At 40.5% G+C, this 25,753-nt stretch overlaps 2 non-coding genes and 4 gene segments (V, D, J or C); 2 read left to right on the top strand and 4 right to left on the bottom strand.

Annotated features, from left to right (window-relative positions):
• Window positions 1-281: 281 nt before the first annotated feature.
• On the bottom strand, window positions 282-897 carry LOC123943625. The segment is given in 2 exon segments: window positions 282-637; window positions 822-897. Coding segments are annotated over 2 exon segments (405 nt in total).
• Window positions 898-1,243: 346 nt separating this feature from the next.
• Window positions 1,244-1,348, top strand: LOC123945341. Its single transcript, XR_006819183.1, has one exon. It is a non-coding gene; the product is annotated as a U6 spliceosomal RNA (small nuclear RNA).
• Window positions 1,349-3,921: 2,573 nt separating this feature from the next.
• Window positions 3,922-4,475, bottom strand: LOC123943624. The segment is given in 2 exon segments: window positions 3,922-4,256; window positions 4,380-4,475. Coding segments are annotated over 2 exon segments (381 nt in total).
• A 16,254-nt stretch (window positions 4,476-20,729) lies between these two features.
• On the bottom strand, window positions 20,730-21,393 carry LOC123943623. The segment is given in 2 exon segments: window positions 20,730-21,085; window positions 21,270-21,393. Coding segments are annotated over 2 exon segments (405 nt in total).
• Window positions 21,394-21,693: 300 nt separating this feature from the next.
• Window positions 21,694-21,798, top strand: LOC123945331. The gene has a single exon (XR_006819174.1). It is a non-coding gene; the product is annotated as a U6 spliceosomal RNA (small nuclear RNA).
• A 2,351-nt stretch (window positions 21,799-24,149) lies between these two features.
• LOC123943622 lies at window positions 24,150-24,689 on the bottom strand. The segment is given in 2 exon segments: window positions 24,150-24,484; window positions 24,608-24,689. Coding segments are annotated over 2 exon segments (381 nt in total).
• Window positions 24,690-25,753: the final 1,064 nt, after the last annotated feature.

Below are 25,753 nucleotides of genomic sequence, written 5' to 3'. Positions count from 1 at the left end.
TGCGTGCACATTATTACTGATTTTTGAGTCAAATGTTTCTAAATGTCCTTAGCCAATTCTTCTAGCTAAATCTAATTGCAACATGACAAATTCTTTTTCATGACTAGTCTTCAAAAACAATTTCAACACAAATTTTCAGGGATGAGGAAGTGTCTGATGCAGGATAACTCTTATCCAGAGTGGTATTTTCTTAGAGTGAGCTTGTCCCTCTAAGCCTGCACCTGTGCCACTTCCTGTCTGGCATGGCAATTGCCCCCCTTGGGCCCAGCACAGGGGAAGCATCAACAAGAGCCCTGGGGTTTGGGTATACCTCCCTCCATCCCTCCCCTCACTGTGGGCTCCAACAGTGCACAGAAATACACTGCAGAGTCCTCCAGCTGTGAAGCTGAGATGACAAGTTGGATGAAATTTCTTGCCTTCTGGAAATTCAGTGAGTAGCGACCTTCGGTGGCATTTTGCTGGTTGTAAGAATCCTGACGAATAAGGAAAACCATTGCCCCACTGCTGGGCTGCTTGTACCATAAAAGACTATAACTTGGTTGATTGGTGTTATATATGCATTCCAGAGTGACAGTCCCCTTCTCCTGCACTAACATTGCTGGTTGGGCTTGAGTTACCTTCTGGGCAATACTGGATCCTGAAGGAAAACAAAAGAAAAGCAAAAACACAGAATCAGAGACGTCTGGAATACGTGATGTGGCACAAAGAACTTCTATTTTACACACTGTCATCCCTCCTTCCCAAGGTTCCCATAAGATCCTGCCTATCTCTCTTGATTTTAGGTCATAGAGGAGACACATTCGCACAGGGACCATCCTTACCTAGCCACACAGAAGCCATGACCACCTTGAGAAGGTTGGAGAGCAACATGTTTGAGTTCTCCCACAAGAGGGAAAATTTCTTCTTCTTCAGCTTCAGGGCTCAGCACTGTGAGGGGATCCTGACAGGGTGAGGGAATGATTGCTAGTTATGTGCTGCTGTGGAAACAGGAAATAGGGCTTCCTGGTATAGCAAGTGTGTGGGTCATATTACACTTCTCTATGTCCCAGTGAGAGTCTCAGTACCCAAAATTCTTTGGTACTAAGCAACTTTAATTGAAAACCTTACCTCTGAAAATAGACATGAGTACAATTTATATTGAAATGAGGATTTGAGGATTGATGGTTTAACTAACTGTGATGTTCATTCATCACATCTGTGATAAAGTGGGTGGGTGGCACTTATTGAAAATGTGTCAGATAAGGCTCCCTTTGGGAGCACATATGCCAAAATTAGAATGATACAGAGAAAATTAGCTTGGCCTGTGTGCAAGAATGACATGCAAACTCATGAGGCATTCCATAATTTTTAATACCACATATAATGAATTATGGAAGCAATGAAGATGTAAGAATCATGGCGAAAAAAACGTAAGAATCTTGTATGTCTACACTGTATGATTTCACCCAAGGTAGAGATAAATCACTTTATGATAAGAAGGCAGTGTTTAGACATTCACTGTAGCTCTTTCAATGTAGCTATTGTTATGCCAGTGTTCCACCTCACTACTCGTGTCTGTTCAGATGCCTATGTTGGAGCCAAAAGCAGAAATATCTAATCACTCTTGCTGAAGAGTTGAGGCTGCAGCCCTCAGGCAATAGACCCTGTCATGGAGGACTTCTACTCACTCTTTAGTTTCCACAGCTCAGCTCTGTTCAGAAAGGCCAGAATAGACACCAGAGTTTGGTCATTAGGTTATCAATCCTTTGAATCTGTGTTTTTCCCTTACCTCATTTGAGCCACAATAACCTCCCATGCTTTGTCTGCTCAGTTCTGAGCACCCAGTGTGACCACTCAGTCTTCTTATATACCTTCTCTCCTCCAATACCCTCAACATACATGCACACAACCACACCTGTGCACACACATACCAACATGGGAAATGCCGTCTTCCTCATTTATCAAAAAACATGTGGTGCTTCTTTTCTCTGACTTTTCCCAGAGGCCCCAACACATACTGAGGTGCTTCCACAGTAGGCAAAGGTTTCTTCTTATCTAGTCTTTCATGCCAGTTTCCCTTTCTCCATATATAGCTTATTTCCTAAAATTGATTGGTGTCACAGTCTGCAAATAGCTTTTTTTCATATTTCTATTTGTTTCTATGGCTTTCTGTCCTTTCGGATGTCTTCACTAAAATTTTTTTTTAAAGATTTTATTTATTTATCTGACACAGAGAGAGATCACAAGTAGGCAGAGAGGCAGGCAGAGAGGCAGGTAGAGAGGCAGGTAGAGAGAGAGGAGGAAGCAGGCTCCCTGCGGAGCAGAGAGCCCAATGCGGGGCTCGATCCCAGGACCCTGAGATCATGACCCGAGCCGAAGGCAGCGGCTTAATCCACGGAGCCACCCAGGCGCCCCTTCACTAAAATTTTTAAAGAGTATTAGAGAGGCGCCTGGGTGATTCAGTCAGTTAAGCTTCTGAGTTCAGCTCAGGATATGGTCTCAGTGTCCTGGGATGGAGACCTGCCTCCTGCTCCCTGCTCAGTGGGAAGTCTATTTCTCCCTTTCCATTTGGCCTTCCCCCCTGCTTGTGTTCATGCACGCTCTTTCTCAAAAAAATAAAATCCTTTTAAAAAAGAGCATTGGAGAATTCAGGAGATAAATATATACATTATTAATCTACCAATTTTTTTTAGAGATTTTACCTTTAAGTAATCTTTACACTCAACATGAGCTCGAACATAAAATCATGAGACCCAGAGTTCCAGCTCTATCCACAGAGCCAGCCAGGCACCTCTAGTCTACCATGTTTATCCAAATGTCTGAGAAAACACTTATTAAGTATCTTCCAAATCATTTGAAGTATATTTTCACATGCATTTATGTATATACAAGTTGCAAAATAAAAATTACATTTTCAACCAATTAAAAAATGTTTTAAATCAAGAATATATAACTAACATCATAGGGAATGTATTAATATTCTGATCATGACTCATTCATAAAATCTGCAGATAAGTAGATAATAATTAAAGAAGATTGCAACAATATTAACAAAGTCTTGCACTGCAACACAAACATTGCTTTTGTTATTCTTACAGAACTGCACTGACTCCTGTACATTCTCCCAATCCCATGACTTGTGGCTCTCTGTGAGAGGTTGCAAAACAGGAGTTAGAGAAATCTATAGGAGTTCCCTCCCAGTGTCACCTAACTATCATATTTTTAGGAGATATCAGTGAAAGAGCATTTTCTCTCACCGTATTTTCTGGGCACTGAGAACAATCTCACTTCAGCTCTTACTGTCAGAAAGCCAACTGATCTGTTTAAGTTGGGAGGACATGAGCCACTTCCTCCACTCTGTTTCTGCTCCCTACCACTTCATGTTGAATATCAGCTTGTGTCTCTCACCCGATTGACTAGAAAAGAAAGCAGGGCAGAGGTCCCTTACCTCTCTTTTCCTTGTTCAGGTACATATGTTCCTCCTTCTTTCTTCCCTTCCCTTCTTTTTCTACTAAAACCTGGTTTCTAGCTGAAGCTCTCCCATCACATCTCCTGCCATACTCTGTCAGGAAGACACTGGGCAGACGACACTTTCTCGGGCACACTGTGTCTCTCTGAAAGTGTCATAGACACAGCAACACCTACCAGGGTGCCATGAACAACTTGTGGATGTTCGCTGCAAGGATGAGCAAGAGACCACTTCATTGTTATGTGATTCTACCTTGAAATTACTTATGCTCTGGCTGAGGAACTCTTGACATCGAACTGTTCTCAATGTCACTAAGGAATACCTGGGGTTGGGGAATGTTACTTCTGGTTCCTGTGCTCTAGTCATTTGTATAATTTTGTGTCAACCACACACTGGGGGACAAACAACCACAGACTGTGCTGGAACCAGAGTGGATCAGGCAGAGAAGCTCAGCATCCAGGCCCCTGTTCTGCTCAGAGTTTGTGCTCAGCTCCCCCTGCAGTCCCTGTCACTGTGTCGTACATGGCACAGTAGTACACAGCTGAATCTGAGGCTTGCACTGAGCGTTTCTCCAAGTGGAAGGATTTGGAATCTTTGTTGTAGGTGGCTTCAAATCCTCTGTTGCTTCCCTTCTCCTTGTCCCTCGAGGCTTTCAGGAGGATCTCTAGACCTTCACCTGGATACTGGACATACCAGAAGAAAGTTGGATACCCAGTTGCTGAATAGGTACAGTTTATAGTCAGAGAAGCCTCTTCTGAGAGGGTCACTTGGCCCTCTGTCTGAGTCACTGAGTCTCCATGTGTCTGTCCTGAGGAAAAAGAAAAGAGACCTGTGTCACCTTGTCCATAAAGCTCTTGGAGAAATTGCAGGTAAACAATTTGCTGATACAATGGAAGAAAGAATCCCAAATTTTAAAAGACATTTTACTTACCAAGCATTAAGAGTACCACAGTCACGAAGCCTGGAGAACACTTCATCTCTGGAGTGTCACCTAAATAATGTTCTTCATTCTTACCATGAAGAAATGTTGGACTGACAGAGAAATGATCAGTGGACGCCCACATTTCACACAGGCAATGTGATTCTGTTACGAAGCTGCACCCCCTGGTGGACAGCGACTGAAATGCATGCACGTTGCATGCATTTGGCCAGAAGCCTCCCCAAGTCAGCCATCTGTTTCATCCCTCACTTCATGAAGCACGTGTCAGTCTTCAGGAGGCCCCTGGAAGTCTGAACAACAGCAATCCTGACCTCTCAGATCTATTTGTTCTTAAGACACTACCTGATATGGGAGTTCTTTAACACAGCATCCCAGGGAATTCCTGTAGCTGAGAGGGTAACAAACTTCTTAAAGCATCTTACTACAGTACTTCATATACTCATGTGTCCATGTGGACCAGCCCAAAATCCACTGACTGCCAGAAATACGGTTTGAGTTGAATATGGAAAAAGTAATTACAAGTCCAGTCTTTGCTGAGTGAATCTGTATTCATTTGTGTCTGTTTTGGTTTGGCACTGTGCTCCAATATTTAGAACAGTGACTGTCATTTTTTAAGCACTCCCTAAATATATGTTAAATTTAAAAAAATGAACAAATGCCCTTTCCCTGAAACACTGTATTACTTGGTCATAAAAATTAGCAATTTAAGGAATACTATCTTCTTAATATATGTTTTTCAGAATACAAGTCACCCTATTTTATAGGTAACCATTTTAATAGTCAAATATTTATTTTCAGAATCATAAACAAATGGAAAATATCAATTGTATTCAGAAGAGAGATCACAAATGAAGTTGTCAAATCCCTATAGAATGATGTGAGATTCTTCTTTTTTAAAGATTTATTTTATTTATGTTTGAGAGTATGAGAGCGAAGGGGTGGGCGCAGGGAGAGGGAAAACACTCCCCAGGCCGAGCACAGAGTCTAACATGAGGATCAACCTCAGAAAACTGAGATAACAACTTGAGCCAAACCAAGGGCTGGATGCTTAATTGACTGGTCTGAGATTCTTATCTTATGCTCTCACAGTTTCGTTGACTCCAGCATGAGATGAATAGTGTATGTGAATCAATTAAGAAATACTAATGTTATACTCCTTTTTTTAAAGAAAACATTTATTTATTTATTTATTTATTTATTTATTTATTTGAGAGAGAGAGCACAGGCTGGCAGAGGGAGCAGGGCAGAGGGATAAGCAGACTCCCTGCTGAGCAGGGATTCCCAACATGGGGCTCAATCCCAGGACTCTGAGATCATGACCTGAGCCAAAGGCAGATGCTTAACTGACTGAGCCACCCAGGGGCCTCACTAATGCTATATACTCTTTTTGTTGTTGTTGTTGGTGTGTTTTTATTTTTATTTTTTAAATTAATTTATTTATTTTCAGCATAACAGTATTCATTGTTTTTGCACCACACCCAGTGCTCCATGCAATACATGCCCTTCCTATTACCCACCACCTAGAGCAATCTATACTTTTAATGCCATTCTGATCAAAATTCCACCGACATTTTTCAAAGAGCTAGAGCAAATAGTCCTAAAATTTGTATGGAATCAGAAGAGACCCCGAATTGCTAAGGAAATGTTGAAAAACATAAAGAAAAACAACACTGGCGGCATCACGTTACCTGATTTGAAGCTTTACTACAAAGCTGTGATCACCAAGACAGCGTGATACTGGCATAAAAACATACACATAGACCAGTGGAACAGAGTGGAGAGCCCAGATATGGACTCTCAACTCTATGGTCAAATAATCTTTGACAAAACAGGAAAAAATATACAATGGAAAAAAGACAATCTCTTCAATAAATGGTGCCGGTAAAACTGGACAGCTATATGTAGAAGAATGAAACTCGACCATTCTCCTACACCGTACACAAATATAAACTCGAAATGGGTAAAAGATCTCAACGTAAGACAGGAATCCATCAGAATCCTAGAGAAGAACATAGGCGGTAACCTCTTCGATATCAGCCACAGCAACTTCTTTCAAGATATGTCTCCAAAGGCCAAGGAAACAAAAGCAAAAATGAACTTTTGGGACTTCATCAAGATCAAAAGCTTCTGCACAGCAAAGGAAACAGTCAACAAAACAAAAAGGCAACCCACAGAATGGGAGAAGATAATGCTATATACTCTTAACAGGTTTTAGCCTCAAGGATGCATTCTATTACCACCCATCTACCACATTCTGTTGCCAAATGCTAATCAAAAAAATTTTCCTCATGATGTAAGAAATCTGGATTATCAGCATAAAGTTCCAGGAAGGAACACATCTTCTGTAAAGCCCTATAAACATTTATCTCTAGACACAGAGATGGAAGCTCAGCTCAAGCTGTTTCCTAGACACTACTCTCCACACAATCGATCAAGGAACTTCATGACTCCAGAGCTAACATGGGAAGTTTTCCAGATGCAGAGCAAAATAAGAAATTCAGGCCTGGATATCTCTTGGGTTCACGTGGCCCTTCCCTTCCCTTCCACCTTCTAATCACATTATCAGAAACTGCCTAAAATCTATGTTAAAAAGGAATTTGGGACAAGTAGCTGCAAACTTGTATTCAGACATGTAGGCAGAATCCCAAATAAGTTGGAATGATGCTGGATTGAAAATAAACAGTATAGCACATGGTTGCGGAAAGTCATTACCTATAACTCCTAGTTAAAAAAAAAAAACATATTTATAGGCCACTGGAAACGTAAAAGAGAAATATTTTACCTTTTAGTTCACACAAAAGAATTGTACAGCATTGAGGGAAGATATGCATAGTAAATTTGGATGTTTAATGGCTTTATTAATGGGTCGTTTTTGTAAAAAATAAACTGTGCCAATCTGAAGTGAACAATTCTATAAGACTTGCCCTCAGCACAGTTGAGATGATGAACATATGCATCACCCAACTGTTCCCTCATGTCTCTTTGTAATCTTTCTCTTAACATTCACCACCCCCATTTCTAGGGAATATTTCTGTCATGAATTTGACTGCATATTTTTAATTTTGTAGAAATTCTGTGTTGTACTCTTCTGTCTGACTTCTCAGCAGAATCATTTTGAGATTTTTTCCATTGGTCATAATTATCAAGAGTTTGTTTCTTTCTGTTGCTGTGGTGTATCCCATCATGTGCATATAAAACAATTTGTCTATTTACCTTTTGCTTACCATACCCCATTAGTTCCAGTGGGCCTCTTACAAATAAAGTTGCTGTGAATATATGTGTATAAGACTTTTTTATAGACATATGCTTTCATTTTTCTTGGTCCATATATGGGAGTACAATGGCTGGGTCATATGGTACATATACAATTGACTTCGGAAACCAATTTGTTCTAGCAGCTATTTTGTAGAGTCCCTTGCATTTTCTGCTGAGATAATTATGCTGCCTGTTAATAAAGATAAGTTCACTTCTTCCTTTCCAAACTGTATGGCTCTTGTTTCTTCCACGTGTCTTATTGCATTGGCTGGAACCTCTACTTCAATATTAAAAATAAGTGAAAACGAAAATTCTTTCCTTACATCCCAAACTAAGGAGAAGGATTTAAGCTTTCACCATCAAGTATGATATTTGGTGCAGACTTTTTGTGGAGCCCTTTTTTTTTTTTAATTTATTTATTTTTTCAGCGTAACAGTATTCATTGTTTTTGCACAACACCCAGTGCTCCATGCAATACATGCCCTCCCTATTACCCACCACCTGTTCCCCCAACCTCCCACCCCCGACCCTTCAAAACCCTCCGGTTGTTTTTCAGAGTCCATAGTCTCTTATGGTTCGCCTCCCCTTCCAATTTTTTTTTTATAAACATATAATGTATTTTTATCCCCAGGGGTACAGGTCTGTGAATCGCCAGGTTTACACACGTCACAGCACTCACCATAGCACATACCCTCCCCAATGTCCATAACCCCCTCCCCCTCTCCCAACCCCACCTCCCCCCAGCAACCCCCAGTTTGTTTTGTGAGATTAAGAGTCATTTATGGTTTGTCTCCCTCCCAATCCCATCTTGTTTCATTGATTCTTCTCCTATCCCCCTAACCCCCCATGTTGCATCTCCATGTCCTCATATCAGGGAGATCATATGATAGTTGTCTTTCTCCGATTGACTTATTTCACTAAGCGTGATACCCTCTAGTTCCATCCACGTCGAAGCAAATGGCAAGATTTCATTTCTTTTGATGGCTGCATAGTATTCCATTGTGTATATATACCACTTCTTCTTTATCCATTCATCTGTTGATGGACATCTAGGTTCTTACCATAGTTTGGCTATTGTAGACATTGCTGCTATAAACTTTCGGCTACACGTGCCCCTTCGGATCACTATGTTTGTATCTTTAGGGTAAATACCCAGTAGTGCAATTGCTGGGTCATAGAGTAGCTCTACTTTCAACATTTTGAGGAACCTCCATGCTGTTTTCCAGAGTGGTTGCACCAGCTTGCATTCCCACCAACAGTGGAGGAGGGTTCCCCTTTCTCCACATCCTCGCCAGCATCTGTCATTTCCTGACTTGTTAATTTTAGCCATTCTGACTGGTGTGAGGTGATATCTCATTGTGGTTTTGATTTGTATTTCCCTGATGCCGAGTGACGTGGAGCACTTTTTCATGTGTCTGTTGGCCATCTGGGTGTCTTCTTTGCAGAAATGTCTGTTCATGTCCTCTGCCCATTTCTTGATTGGATTGTTTGTTCTTTGGGTGTTGAGTTTGCTAAGTTCCTTATAAATTTTGGATACTAGCCCTTTATCTGATATGTCGTTTGCAAATATCTTCTCCCATTCTGTCAGTTGTCTTTTGGTTTTGTTAACTATTTCCTTTGCTGTGCAAAAGCTTTTGATCTTGATGAAATCCCAATAGTTCATTTTTGCCCTTGCTTCCCTTGCCTTTGCCGTTGTTCCTAGGAAGATGTTGCTGCGGCTGAGGTCGAAGAGGTTGCTGCCTGCATTCTCCTCAAGGATTTTGATGGATTCCTTTCTCACATTGAGGTCCTTCATCCATTTGGAGTCTATTTTCGTGTGTGGTGTAAGGAAGTGGTCCAATTTCATTTTTCTGCATGTGGCTGTCAATTTTCCCAGTACCATTTATTGAAGAGGCTGTCTTTTTTCCATTGGACATTCTTTCCTGCTTTGTCGAAGATTAGTTGACCATGGAGTTGAGGGTCTATTTCTGGGCTCTCTATTCTGTTCCATTGATCTATGTGTCTGTTTTTGTGCCAGTACCATGCTGTCTTGATGATGACAGCTTTGTAATAGAGCTTGAAGTCTGGAATTGTGATGCCACCCACTTTGACTTTCTTTTTCAATATTCCTTTGGCTGTTCGAGTCTTTTCTGGTTCCATATAAATTTTAGGATTATTTGTTCCATTTCTTTGAAAAAAATGGATGGTATTTTGATAGGGATTGTATTAAATGTGTATATTGCTTTAGGTAGCATGGACATTTTCACAATATTTATTCTTCCAATCCAGGAGCATGGAACATTTTTCCATTTCTTTGTGTTTTCCTCAATTTCTTTCATGAGTACTTTATAGTTTCCCTCGTATAGATTCTTAGCCTCTTTGGTTAGGTTTATTCCTAGGTATCTTATAGTTTTGGGTGCAGTTGTAAATGGGATTGACTCCTTAATTTCTCTTTCTTCTGTCTTGTTGTTGGTGTACAGAAATGCAACTGATTTCTGTGCATTGATTTTATATCCTGACACTTTACTGAATTCCTGTTCAAGTTCTAGCAGTTTTGGAGTGGAGTCTTTTGGGTTTTCCACATATAGTATCATATCATCTGCAAAGAGTGATAGTTTGACTTCTTCTTTGCCGATTTGGGTGCCTTTAATTTCTTTTTGTTGTCTGATTGCTGAGGCTAGGACTTCTAGTACTATGTTGAATAGCAGTGGTGATAATGGACATCCCTGCCGTGTTCCTGACCTTAGCGGAAAAGCTTTCAGTTTTTCTCCATTGAGAATGATATTTGCGGTGGGTTTTTCATAGATGACTTTGATAATATTGAGGTATATGCCCTCTATCCCTACACTTTGAAGAGTTTTGATCAGGAAGGGATGCTGTACTTTGTCAAATGCTTTTTCAGCATCTATTGAGAGTATCATATGGTTCTTGTTCTTTTTTTTATTAATGTGTTCTATCACATTGATTGATTTGCGGATGTTGAACCAACCCTGCAGCCCTGGAATAAATCCCACTTGATCGTGGTGAATAATCCTTTTAATGTACTGTTGAATCCTATTGGCTAGTATTTTGGCGAGAATTTTTGCATCTGTGTTCATCAAGGATATTGGTCTGTAGTTCTCTTTTTTGGTGGGATCCCTGTCTGGTTTGGGGATCAAGGTGATGCTGGCCTCATTAAATGAGTTTGGAAGTTTTCCTTCGATTTCTATTTTTTGGAACATTTTCAGGAGAATAGGAATTAGTTCTTCTTTAAATGTTGGGTAGAATTCCCCTGGGACGCCGTCTGGCCCTGAGCTTTTGTTTGTTTGGAGATTTTTGATGACTGTTTCAATCTCCTTACTGGTTATGGGCCTGTTCAGGCTTTCTGTTTCTTCCTGGATCAGTTGTGGTAGTTTATATGTCTCTAGGAATGCATCCATTTCTTCCAGATTGTCAAAGTTGTTGGCGTAGAGTTGCTCATAGTATGTTCTTACAATTGTCTGTATTTCTTTGGTGTTAGTTGTGATCTCTCCTCTTTCATTCATGATTTTATTGATTTGGGTCCTTTCTCTTTTCTTTTTGATGAGTCTGGCCAGGGGTTTATCAATCTTATTGATTCTTTCAAAGAACCAGCTCCTAGTTTCATTGATTTTTTCTATTGTGTTTTTGGTTTCTATTTCATTGATTTCTGCTCTGATCTTTATGATTTCTCTTCTCCTGCTGGGTTTAGGGTTTCTTTCTTGTTCTTTCTCCAGGTTGTGGAGCCCTTTTTAAAGGCGAGGATTGCCTTCCATTTGATCTAATTCACTGGGACTTTCTCTCAGGTTCAGATCAGGACTTTGTCAAGATCCCTCCTAAATTGCTCATCAGTTATTTGTCAAAGTCTTTGGATACATAACTGTCAAATTGTCACAACAAAATATCTAAAAAGATATCACTTTTCCATTTTATAAATAGTGTAACAAAGCTTAAAATGATCAGGAAGTTTCATGGCAGGACTAACAGTTTAGAACACGGAGCTCAGTGATAGCAAAAACCTGTTCCTGTTTTTGCTACTCTGATTGTCGTCAGAGAAAAATTGAGAGAGAGACTGTCTCGTGATAAAATGACTTCTTCCCAGCCTTTGAAATATTTTAAGACACTCCTTAGCAGGACCTTTATTTATGCAAATGAAACTAATAAAGAAGAATTAAATAATTACAAGTTTAACTCTTATAGCAAAGGAGGAAAGACAACGTAGTACAATGGATGGATACCCAAACTGAATGGATACCCAAACTGATATTCAGGAACTGACCAGTGGCTAGTGGCTTCACCATTCCATCCAGAACAAATATTAGACACCTGATTTAAGCAATGTCCTGTCAAACTCTTCTAGGGTTTTGTGAGTCACTGATACACTAGAGCTCCATTCATGACTAGTGATCACTCTCTTTCTCTGTTCCTTGAAACTTGCTTGTGATAAGGCAGTCTAGAACACTGTTTTTCCGATTAATAAGTATAAATGTTTCTGAAAAATTCTGAAATAGAATGGCCTTATAATCCAGAAATTCAACTGTCATCATGCACTGAATAAAGTTCTCAGACACAAGTCTGAGAAGTTATGCAGCACTGCTTCTGCAAGGGAGAGCAGCAGCAGCTGAATCCTGCACATAGTTTTTATTGGTTTTTTTTTTCCATTTTATTTATTTTTTCAGCGTAACAGTATTCATTGTTTTTGCACCACACCCAGTGCTCCATGCAAAACGTGCCATCCCCATTACCCACCACCTGTTCCCCCAACCTCCCAGCCCTGACCCTTCAAAACCCTCAGGTTGTTTTTCAGAGTCCATAGTCTCTTATGGTTCGCCTCCCCTTCCAAATTTTTTTTTAATAAACATATAATGTACTTTTATCCCCAGAGGTACAGGTCTGTGAATCGTCAGGTTTACACACTTCACAGCACTCACGATAGCACTTACCCTCCCCAATGTCCATAGCCCCCTCCCCCTCTCCCAATCCCACCTCCCCCCAGCAACCCCCAGTTTGTTTTGTGAGTTAAAGAGTCATTTATGGTTTGTCTCCCTCCCAATCCCATCTTGTTTCATTGATTCTTCTCCTATCCCCCTAACCCCCCATGTTGCTTCTCCATATCCTCATATCAGGGAGATCATATGATAGTTGTCTTTCTCCGATTGACTTATTTCACTAAGCATGATATGCTCTAGTTCCATCCACGTCGTCGCAAATGGCATGATTTCATTTCTTTTGATGGCTGCATAGTATTCCATTGTGTATATATACCACTTCTTTATCCATTCATCTGTTGATGGACATCTAGGTTCTTTCCATAGTTTGGCTATTGTAGACATTGCTGCTATAAACATTCGGCTACACGTGCCCCTTCGGATCACTATGTTTGTATCTTTAGGGTAAATACCCAGTAGTGCAATTGCTGGGTCATAGAGTAGCTCTACTTTCAACATTTTGAGGAACCTCCATGCTGTTTTCCAGAGTGGTTGCACCAGCTTGCATTCCCACCAACAGTGGAGGAGGGTTCCCCTTTCTCCGCATCCTCGCCAGCATCTGTCATTTCCAGACTTGTTAATTTTAGCCATTCTGACTGGTGTGAGGTGATATCTCATTGTGGTTTTGATTTGTATTTCCCTGATGCCGAGTGACGTGGAGCACTTTTTCATGTGTCTGTTGGCCATCTGGATGTCTTCTTTGCAGAAATGTCTGTTCATGTCTTCTGCCCATTTCTTGATTGGATTGTTTGTTCTTTGGGTGTTGAGTTTGCTAAGTTCCTTATAAATTTTGGATACTAGCCCTTTATCTGATATGTCGTTTGCAAATATCTTCTCCCATTCTGTCAGTTGTCTTTTGGTTTTGTTAACTGTTCCTTTGCTGTGCAAAAGCTTTTGATCTTCATGAAATCCCAATAGTTCATTTTTGCCCTTGCTTCCCTTGCCTTTGCCATTGTTCCTAGGAAGATGTTGCTGCGGCTGAGGTCGAAGAGGTTGCTGCCTGCATTCTCCTCAAGGATTTTGATGGATTCCTTTCTCACATTGAGGTCCTTCATCCATTTGGAGTCTATTTTCGTGTGTGGTGTAAGGAAGTGGTCCAATTTCATTTTTCTGCATGTGGCCGTCCAATTTTCCCAGCACCATTTATTGAAGAGGCTGTCTTTTTTCGATTGGACATTCTTTCCTGCTTTGTCGAAGATTAGTTGACCATAGAGTTGAGGGTCGATTTCTGGGCTCTCTATTCTGTTCCACTGATCTATGTGTCTGTTTTTGTGCCAGTACCATGCTGTCTTGATGATGACAGCTTTGTAATAGAGCTTGAAGTCCGGAATTGTGATGCCACCAACTTTGGCTTTCTTTTTCAATATTCCTTTGGTTATTCGAGGTCTTTTCTGGTTCCATATAAATTTTAGGATTATTTGTTCCATTTCTTTGAAAAAAATGGATGGTATTTTGATAGGGATTGCATTAAATGTGTAGATTGCTTTAGGTAGCATGGACATTTTCACAATATTTATTCTTCCAATCCAGGAGCATGGAACATTTTTCCATTTCTTTGTGTCTTCCTCAATTTCTTTCATGAGTACTTTATAATTTTCTATGTATAGATTCTTAGTCTCTTTGGTTAGGTTTATTCCTAGGTATCTTATAGTTTTGGGTACAATTGTAAATGGGATTGACTCCTTAATTTCTCTTTCTTCAGTCTTGTTGTTGGTGTACAGAAATGCAACTGATTTCTGTGCATTGATTTTATATCCTGACACTTTACTGAATTCCTGTTCAAGTTCTAGCAGTTTTGGAGTGGAGTCTTTTGGGTTTTCCACATATAGTATCATATCATCTGCGAAGAGTGATAGTTTGACTTCTTCTTTACCAATTTGGATGCCTTTAATTTCTTTTTGTTGTCTGATTGCTGAGGCTAGGACTTCTAGTACTATGTTGAATAGCAGTGGTGATAATGGACATCCCTGCCGTGTTCCTGACCTTAGCGGAAAAGCTTTCAGTTTTTCTCCATTGAGAATGATATTTGCGGTGGGCTTTTCATAGATGGCTTTGATAATATTGAGGTATGTGCCCTCTATACCTACACTTTGAAGAGTTTTGATCAGGAAGGGATGCTGTACTTTGTCAAATGCTTTTTCAGCATCTATTGAGAGTATCATATGGTTCCTGTTCTTTCTTTTATTAATGTGTTCTATCACATTGATTGATTTGCAGATGTTGAACCAACCTTGCAGCCCTGGAATAAATCCCACTTGATCGTAGTAAAGAATCCTTTTAATGTACTGTTGAATCCTATTGGCTAGTATTTTGGCGAGAATTTTTGCGTCTGTGTTCATTAAGGATATTGGTCTGTAGTTCTCTTTTTTGGTGGGATCCTTGTCTGGTTTGGGGATCAAGGTGATGCTGGCCTCATTAAATGAGTTTGGAAGTTTTCCTTCGATTTCTATTTTTTGGAACATTTTCAGGAGAATAGGAATTAGTTCTTCTTTAAATGTTGGGTAGAATTCCCCTGGGACGCCGTCTGGCCCTGAGCTTTTGTTTGTTTGGAGATTTTTGATGACTGTTTCAATCTCCTTACTGGTTATGGGCCTGTTCAGGCTTTCTGTTTCTTCCTGGATCAGTTGTGGTAGTTTATATGTCTCTAGGAATGCATCCATTTCTTCCAGATTGTCAAAGTTGTTGGCGTAGAGTTGCTCATAGTATGTTCTTACAATTGTCTGTATTTCTTTGGTGTTAGTTGTGATCTCTCCTCTTTCATTCATGATTTTATTGATTTGGGTCCTTTCTCTTTTCTTTTTGATGAGTCTGGCCAGGGGTTTATCAATCTTATTGATTCTTTCAAAGAACCAGCTCCTAGTTTCATTGATTTTTTCTATTGTTTTTTTGGTTTCTATTTCATTGATTTCTGCTCTGATCTTTATGATTTCTTTTCTCCTGCTGGGATTAGGGTTTCTTTCTCGTTCTTTCTCCAGCTCCTTTACGCGTAGGGTTAGGTTGTGTACTTGAGACCTTTCTTGTTTCTTGAGAAAGCCTTGTACCGCTATATATTTTCCTCTCAGGACTGCCTTTGCTGTGTCCCACAGATTTTGAACTGTTGTGTTTTCATTATCATTTGTTTCCATGAATTTTTTCAGTTCTTCTTTAATTTCCTGGTTGACCCATTCATTCTTTAGAAGGATGCTGTTTAGTCTCCATGTATTTGGGTTCTTTCCAGCTTTCCTCTTGTGATTGAGTTCTAGCTTCAGAGCATTGTGGTCTGAAAATATGCAGGGAATGATCCCAATCTTTTGATACCAGTTGAGACCTGATTTGTGACCCAGGATGTGATCTATTGTGGAGAAGGTTCCATGTGCACTAGAGAAGAGTGTGTATTCTGTAGCTTTCAGATGAAATGTTCTGAATATATCTGTGATGTCCATCTAGTCCAGTGTGTCATTTAAGGCCTTTATTTCCTTGTTGATCTTTTGTTTGGATGATCTGTCCATTTCAGTGAGGGGAGTGTTAAAGTCCCCTACTATTACTGTATTATTATCGATGTGTTTCTTTGATTTTGTTATTACTTGGTTGATATAGTTGGCTGCTCCCACGTTAGGGGCATAGATATTTAAAATTGTTAGATCTTCTTGTTGGACAGACCCTTTGAGTAGGATATAGTGTCCTTCCTCATCTCTTATTATAGTCTTTGGTTTAAAATCTAATTGATCTGATATAAGGATTGCCACCCCAGCTTTCTTCTGATGCCCAGTAGCATGGTAAATTGTTTTCCACCCCCTCACTTTAAATCTGGAGGTGTCTTCGCGTCTAAAATGAGTTTCTTGTAGGCAACATATAGATGGGTTTTGTTTTTTTATCCATTCTGATACCCTGTGTCTTTTGATTGGGGCATTTAGCCCATTAACATTCAGGGTAACTATTGAGAGATATGAGTTTCGTGCCATTATTAGCCTGTAAGGTGGCTGTTACTGTATATTGTCTCTGTACCTTTCTGATCTACTACTTTTAGGCTCTCTCTTTGCTTAGAGGACCCCTTTCAATATTTCCTGTAGAGCTGGTTTGGTGTTTGCAAATTCTTTCAGTTTTTGTTTGTCCTGGAAGCTTTTGATCTCTCCTTCTATTTTCAATGATAGCTTAGCTGGATAGAGTATTCTTGGCTGCATGTTTTTCTCGTTTAGTGCTCTGAATATATCATGCCAGCTCTTTCTGGCCTGCCAGGTCTCTGTGGATAAGTCTGCCGCCAATCTAATATTTTTACCATTGTATGTTACAGACTTCTTTTCTTGGGCTGCTTTCAGGATTTTCTCTTTGTCACTAAGACTTGTAAATTTTACTATTAGGTGACGGGGTGTGGACCTATTCTTGTTGACTTTGAGGGGGGTTCTCTGCATCTCCTGGATTTTGATGCTTGTTCCCTTTGCCATATTGGGGAAATTCTCTCCAATGATTCTCTCCAATAGACCTTCTGCTCCCCTCTCTGTTTCTTCTTCTTCTGGAATCCCAATTATTCTAATGTTGTTTCGTCTTATGGTGTCACTTATCTCTCGAATTCTCCCCTCATGGTCCAGTAGCTGTTTGTCCCTCTTTTGCTCGGCTACCTTATTCTCTGTCATTTGGTCTTCTATATCACTAATTCTTTCTTCTGCCTCATTGATCCTAGCAGTGAGAGCCTCCATTTTTGATTGCACCTCATTAATAGCTTTTTTGATTTCAACTTGGTTAGCTTTTAGTTCTTTAATTTCTCCAGAAAGGGCTTTTATATCTCCAGAAAGGGTTTCTCTAATATCTTCCTTGCCTTTTTCGAGCCCGGCTAGAATGTTCAGAATCGTCATTCTGAACTCTTGATCTGACATATTACCAATGTCTGTGTTGATTAGGTCCCTAGCCTTCGGTACTGTCTCTTGTTCTTTTGTTTGTGGTGATTTTTTCCGCCTTGTCATTTTGTCCAGATAAGAGGATATGAAGGAGCAAATAAACTACTAAAAGGGTGGCAAAGACCCCAGAAAAATGCGCTGTAACCAAATCAGAAGAGACCCCTAATTGCGGGGGGGGAGAAAGGGGATAAAAACAGGTTCTGAAAAAAAAAAAGAAAAAAAAAAGAAAAAAAAAAGGAAAAAAAATTTAAAAAATAAAACAAATAAAAAAATATAAAAAAGAAAGAAAAAATATATATATTTAGATGAACTAGTCAAAAAACGTTAAAAAAGAAAAGGATAAAAGTTTTAAAAAATTTAGCAGAAGAAGAAAAAAGAAAAAAAAATTGAAAAAAGAAAAAAAAATTGAAGTAGCCGCAAGACTAAAGAATCATGGGGAGAAAGCCATGAGTTCTGTGCTTTGCTTTCTCCTCCTCTGGAATTGCTCTGCTGTCTTAGGAATTGAACCTGCTTTCTCCTTGATAGATGAACTTCGTCCTGGCTGGATATTTTGTTGATCTTCCAGGGGAGGGGCCTTTTGTAGTGACTCTCAAGTGTCTTTGCCCGAGGCAGGAATGCACCGCCCTTACCGGCGGCCGGACTAAGTAATCTGCTCGGGTTCGCTTTTGGGACCTTCTGTTCCCTGAACGCTTTCCGTAGAGTTCCGGAGGACGGGAATGAAAATGGCGGCCTCCCAGTCTCTGGCCTGGAGGAGCCGAGAGCCTGGGGCCCCACTCCTCAGTGCACCCCCAGAGGACAGCACCTAATCACTCCCGTATCCCCAGCCTCTAGCCGCGCTCCGAGCTCACCCAGCCCGCGACCAGTTCAAGGTAACCCTGAGCTAAGAGTTCATTCCTCAGCTCTGTCTCTGCAGCAGGCTTCTCCGTTCTAATACCTGCGAGCTCTCCGACACTCTGACACCCCCGATCCTTCTGTGACCCTGCGGGGCCTGGGGCCACGCTGACCCCACGTGGGCTTCACCCTGGTTTAGCCTCTGGAGCAATGTCCCTCAGTGGAACAGACTTTTAAAAGTCCTGATTTTGTGCTCCGTTGCTCCGCCGCTTGCCGGGAGCCGGCCCCTCCCCCCGCGTTCTATCTTCCCGTCGTTTTAGATTCACTTCTCCGCCAGTCCTACCTTTCAGAAAGTGGTTGATTTTCTGTTTGTAGAGTTGCTGTTCTTCTTCTCTTCGCTCTCCCGTTGGATTTGTAGGTGTTTGCAATGTTTAGATAAGCTATCGAGCTGATCTCCTGCTACCTGATGTAGTCTCAGGCTGCTACTTCTCCCCATCTTGACTCCTCCTCCCTTTATTGGTTTTTTAATTAAAAAAAAGATTCCTCAAAACATGGGAAAGGATTACAATGGGATGGTGAATACTCGAAGCAGGCTTGTACTGTAGGAACACAGGTAGTCAGTCATGGGGTAAGAGAGGAGCTGAATGTTTGGTCTAGCAATCGCCAGGGGCAGAAAGGGGGACTGAGTGTGGAATTCTTTCATACCTCCTAACTTATGTCCTGCTCTGGGGATCGTATCCTACTCTTACAGGGCCATTGCTTTCAATAGGCCGAGAGCTGGAATGCTGTTGACGTTTCAGCTGCTTCCACAGTCACTCCTTAGGGCTTACAATATATTTTCCAAGAAAACCTCCACATTCAACTTCAAGATTCTACTCAAAAATGGAAAGAATTTGGCTATATATCCACAATATTGAAATGTTTATGGACTCCTGTTTCCATCCAAAGGTGGAAGCAACCTTAAAGTCCACCCACAGATAGATGTACATAAACAAAATATGCTATGTACATACACTGGAATTTTATTCAACCTTAAAATGGGAAGAAGTCCTCACACACACTTCAACAGAGGTGAATGTTGAGACATTATGTCAAATAAAATGTCACAAAATGACCAGCATTGTATAATTCCACTTCTAGAGGGGGTATAGCTCAGTGGTAGAGCATTTGATGGCATAATTCCACTTCTATGAGGCACCTAAAGTAGTCAAACTCATGGAAAGAAAAAGCAGAATAGTCCATCAAGGACTGGAGTAATGAAGTAATGGAGAGTTATTGTTTAATGAGTGCAAATATTTAATTTTTCAAGAGGAAAGAATTCTGGAAATGGGTGGCATTGCTAGTTGAGCAACAATGTAAATGTATTTAATACCACTGAAATGTACACTCAAAGTTTTTTTAAATGATAAAAATATATGTTAAAATGGTAACAGTTTGCAGTTAAAAACATTTGAAGAGATTCTAGTTAAGATTTCTATTTTACTCATCTGTCTTCCTAGAAATATAAGAGGGTGTTAGAATGCAAGACTAAATATCAACCATCCAGTACCATCTGAATTTTAAGGCACTGGGCAAATAGGGTTACAGATGAAGGAGGAAAATGGAGAGAATGAGGATTTTGGAGAGTAGAGCACTGTTCAAACAAGGAGGGCTCAGAAGTGTGCCAACTGAGCCACATGTTGGCAAGAACTTTTGAAGGAGTGTTGAAGTGAAGGGCAGGAACAGATAAAGGGGAAAATTCACACTCTGTTCCTTCACTGTGTCTCCCTAAGAGTCCCTAATTATGATCATTTGTGGATCAATCTGGGGAGATGCAGGTAAACCTCCGTGATACAAACTGAGCACATCTATGCTAGAGGTGTTAGTAAGATGGAATGAACACTAGTACAAACTACCTTACAGAGCAGGCTCGTTAGAAACTAAACGTGAATACGATAACTCAAGGCAAACATAATTTTTTTTATGTAAAACCTAATTTTAAACTAAATCATTAAATGGCACAAGATATCAGGATATAAAACAAGAAAGGAAAATCACAGAAACATTCACGATCTTTCTTATTCAAGAAATGCCTGTAACATAATATATACTCAATAAATATGTACTGAACAAATAAATATGTACTGAAAAATCCAACAATGCGTGCACATTATTACTGATTTTTGAGTCAAATGTTTCTAAATGTCCTTAGCCAATTCTTCTAGCTAAATCTAATTGCAACATGACAAATTCTTTTTCATGACTAGTCTTCAAAAACAATTTCAACACAAATTTTCAGGGATGAGGAAGTGTCTGATGCAGGATAACTCTTATCCAGAGTGGTATTTTCTTAGAGTGAGCTTGTCCCTCTAAGCCTGCACCTGTGCCACTTCCTGTCTGGCATGGCAATTGCCCCCCTTGGGCCCAGCACAGGGGAAGCATCAACAAGAGCCCTGGGGTTTGGGTATACCTCCCTCCATCCCTCCCCTCACTGTGGGCTCCAACAGTGCACAGAAATACACTGCAGAGTCCTCCAGCTGTGAAGCTGAGATGACAAGTTGGATGAAATTTCTTGCCTTCTGGAAATTCAGTGAATAGCGACCTTCGGTGGCATTTTGCTGGTTGTAAGAATCCTGACGAATAAGGAAAACCATTGCCCCACTGCTGGGCTGCTTGTACCATAAAAGACTATAACTTGGTTGATTGGTGTTATATGTGCATTCCAGAGTGACAGTCCCCTTCTCCTGCACTAACATTGCTGGTTGGGCTTGAGTTACCTTCTGGGCAATACTGGATCCTGAAGGAAAACAAAAGAAAAGCAAAAACACAGAATCAGAGATGTCTGGAATACGTGATGTGGCACAAAGAACTTCTATTTTACACACTGTCATCCCTCCTTCCCAAGGTTCCTATAAGATCCTGCCTATCTCTCTTGATTTTAGGTCATAGAGGAGACACATTCGCACAGGGACCATCCTTACCTAGCCACACGGAAGCCATGACCACCTTGAGAAGGTTGGAGAGCAACATGTTTGAGTTCTCCCACAAGAGGGAAAATGTCTTCTTCTTCTTCAGCTTCAGAGCTCAGCACTGTGAGGGGATCCTGAGGGTGAGGGAAGGATTGCTGGTTATGTGCTGCTGTGGAAACAGGAAATAGAGGCTTCCTGGTATAGCAAGTGTGTGGGTCATGTTACACTTCTCTATGTCCCAGTGAGAGTCTCAGTACCCAAAATTCTTTGGTATTAAGCAACTTTAATTGAAATCCTTACCTCTGAAAATAGACATGAGTACAATTTATATTGAAATGAGGATTTGAGGATTGATGGTTTAACTAACTGTGATGTTCATTCATCACATCTGTGATAAAGTGGGTGGGTGGCACTTATTGAAAACGTGACAGATAAGGCTCCCTTTGGGAGCACATATGCTAAAATTAGAATGATACAGAGAAAATTAGCATGGCCTGTGTGCAAGAATGACATGCAAACTCATGAGGCATTCCATAATTTTTAAATACCACATATAATGAATTATGGAAGCAATGAAGATGTAAGAATCATGACGAAAAAATGTAAGAATCTTGTATGTCTACACTATATGATTTCACCCAAGGTAGAGATAAATCACCTTATGATAAGAAGGCAGTGTTTAGACATTCACTGTAGCTCTTTCAATGTACCTATTGTAATGCCAGTGTTCCACCTCACTACTCGTGTCTGTTCAGATGCCTATGTTGGAGCCAAAAGCAGAAATATCTAATCACTCTTGCTGAAGAGTTGAGGCTGCAGCCCTCAGGCAATAGACCCTGTCACCGAGGTCTTCTCCTCACTGTTTAGTTTCCACAGCTCAGCTCTGTTCAGAAAGGCCAGAATAGACACCAGAGTTTGGTCATTAGGTTATCAATCCTTTCAGTCTATGTTTTTCCCTTACCTCATTTGAACCACAATAACCTCCCATGATTTGTCTGCTCAGTTCTGAGCACCCAATGTGACCACTCAGTCTTCTTATATACCTTCTCTCCTCCAATACCCTCAACACACACAAACACAACCACACCTGTGCACACACACGTACCAACATGGGAAATGCCGTCTTCCTCATTTATCAAAAAACATGTGGTGCTTCTTTTCTCTGACTTTTCCCAGAGGCCCCAACACATACTGAGGTGCTTCCACAGTAGGCATAGGTTTCTTCTTATCTAGTCTTTCATGCCAGTTTCCCTTTCTCCATACATAGCTTATTTCCTAAAATTGATTGGTGTCACAGTCTGCAAATAGCTTTTTTTCATATTTCTATTTGTTTCTATGGCTTTCTGCCCTTTCGGATGTCTTCACTAAAATTTTTAAAGAGTATTAGAGAGGCGCCTGGGTGATTCAGTCAGTTAAGCTTCTGAGTTCAGCTCAGGATATGGTCTCAGTGTCCTGGGATGGAGCCCTGCCTCCTGCTCCCTGCTCAGTGGGAAGTCTGTTTCTCCCTTTCCATTTGGCCTTCCCCCCTGCTTGTGTTCATGCATGCTCTTTCTCAAAAAAATAAAATCCTTTTAAAAAAGAGCATTGGAGAAATCAAGAGATAAATATATACATTATTAATCTACCAATTTTTTTTAGAGATTTTACCTTTAAGTAATCTTTACACTCAACATGAGCTCGAACATAAAATCATGAGACCCAGAGTTCCAGCTCTATCCACAGAGCCAGCCAGGCACCTCTAGTCTACCATGTTTATTCAAATGTCTGAGAAAACACTTATTAAGTATCTTCCAGATCACTTGAAGTATATTTTCACATGCGTTTATATATATACAAGTTGCAAAATAAAAATTACATTTTCAACCAATTAAATAAAAAATATTTTAAATCAAGAATATATAACTAACATCATAGGGAATGTATTAATATTCCAATCATGACTTATTCATAAAATCTGCAGATAAGTAGATAATAATTAAAGAAGATTGCAACAATATTAACAAAGTCTTGCACTGCAACACAAACATTGCTTTTGTTATTCTTACAGAACTGCACTGACTCCCATACATTCTCCCAATCCCATGACTTGTGGCTCTCAGTGAGAGGTTGCAAAACAGGAGTTAGAGAAATCTATAGGAGTTCCCTCCCAGTGTCACCTAACTATCATATTTTTAGGAGATATCAGTGAAATAGCATTTTCTCTCACCGTATTTTCTGGGCACTGAGAACAATCTCACTTCAGCTCTTACTGTCAGAAAGCCAACTGATCTGTTTAAGTGGTGAGGACAAGAGCCACTTCTTCCACTCTGTTTCTGCTCCCTTCCACTTCATGTTGAATATCAGCTTGTGTCTCTCACCCGATTGACTAGAAAAGAAAGCAGGGCTGAGGTCCCTGACCTCTCTTTTCCTTGTTCAGGTACATGTGTTCCTCCTCCTTTCTTCCCTTTCCTTCTTTTTCTACTAAAACCTGGTTTCTAGCTGAAGCTCTCCCATCACATCTCCTGCCATACTCTGTCAGGCAGACACTGGGCAGACGACACTTTCTCGGGCACACTGTGTCTCTCTGAAAGTGTCATAGACACAGCAACACTTACCAGGGTGCCATGAACAACTTGTGGACGTTCGCTGCAAGGATGAGTAAAAGACCACTTAATTGTTATGTGATTCTACCTTGAAATTACTTATGCTCTGACTGAGGAACTCTTGGCATCAAACTGTTCTCAATTGTCCCTAAGGAATACCTGGGGCTGGAGAATGTTACTTCTGGTTCCTGTGCTCTAGTCGTTTGTATAATTTTGTGTCAACCACACACTGGGGGACAAACAACCACAGACTGTGCTGGAACCAGAATGAATCAAGCAGAGATGCTCAGCATCCAGGCCCCTGTTCTGCTCAGAGTTTGTGCTCAGCTCCCCCTAGAGTCTCTGTCATTGTGTCATTCATGGCACAGTAGTACACAGCTGAATCTGAGGCTTGCACTGAGCGTTTCTCCAAGTGGAAGGATTTGGAATCTTTGTTGTAGGTGGCTTCAAATCCTTTGTTGCTTCCCTTCTCCTTGTCCCTTGAGGCTTTCAGGAGGAGCTCTAGACCTTCACCTGGATACTGGACATACCAGAAGAGAGTTGGATACCCAGTTGCTGAATAGGTACAGTTTATAGTCAGGGAAGCCTCTTCTGAGAGGGTCACTTGGCCCTCTGTCTGAGTCACTGAGTCTCCAAGTGTCTGTCCTGAGGAAAAAGAAAAGAGACCTGTGTCACCTTGTCCATAAAGCTCTTGGAGAAATTACAGTTAAACAATTTGCTGATACAATGGAAGAAAGAATCCCAAATTTTAAAAGACATTTTACTTACCAAGCATTAAGAGTACCGCAGTCACGAAGCCTGGAGAACACTTCATCTCTGGAGTGTCACCTAAATAATGTTCTTCATTCTTACCATGAAGAAATGTTGGACTGACAGAGAAATGATCAGTGGAAGCCCACATTTCACACAGGAAATGTGATTCTGTTACGAAGCTGCACCCCCTGGTGGACAGCGACTGAAATGCATGCACGTTGGCCAGAAGCCTCCCCAAGTCAGCCATCTGTTTCATCCCTCACTTCATGAAGCACATGTCAGTCTTCAGGTGGCCCCTGGAAGTCTGAACAACAGCAATCCTGACCTCACAGGTCTATTTGTTCTTAAGACACTACCTTATATGGGAGTTCTTTAACACAGCATCCCAGGGAATTCCTGTAGCTGAGAGGGTAACAAACTTCTTAAAGCATCTTACTACAGTACTTCATATACTCATGTGTCCATGTGGACCAGCCCAAAACCCACTGACTGCCAGAAATAGGATTTGAGTTGAATATGGAAAAAGTAATTACAAGTCCAGTCTTTGCTGAGTGAATCTGTATTCGTTTGTGTCTGTTTTGTTTTGGCACTGTGCTCCAATATTTAGAACAGTGACTGTCATTTTTTAAGCACTCCCTAAATATATGTTAAATTTAAAAAAATGAACAAATGCCCTTTCCCTGAAACACTGTATTACTTGGTCATAAAAATTAGCAATTTAAGGAATACTATCTTCTTAATATATGTTTTTCAGAATACAAGTCACCCTATTTTATAGGTAACCATTTTAATAGTCAAATATTTATTTTCAGAATCATAAACAAATGGAAAATATCAATTGTATTCAGAAGAGAGATCACAAATGAAGTTGTCAAGTCCCTATAGAATGATGTGAGATTCTTCTTTTTTTAAAGATTTATTTTATTTATGTTTGAGAGTATGAGAGCAAGGGGTGGGCAGAGGGGCAGAGGGAGAGGGAAAACACTACCCAGGCTGAGCACAGAGTCTAACGTGAGGATCAACCTCTCGAAACTGAGATAACAACTTGAGCCAAACCAAGGGCTGGATAATTAACTGACTGATCTGAGATTCTTATCTTATGCTCTCACAACTTCATTGACTCCAGCATGAAATGAATACTGTATGTGAATCAGGTAACAA

This window comes from Meles meles, chromosome 6 (genome assembly GCF_922984935.1).
Source record: "Meles meles chromosome 6, mMelMel3.1 paternal haplotype, whole genome shotgun sequence".
NCBI classification, from domain to species: Eukaryota; Metazoa; Chordata; class Mammalia; order Carnivora; family Mustelidae; genus Meles; species Meles meles.
Note: the sequence above shows the minus strand (reverse complement) of the source record. Positions and strands in the feature narration are given on the sequence as shown.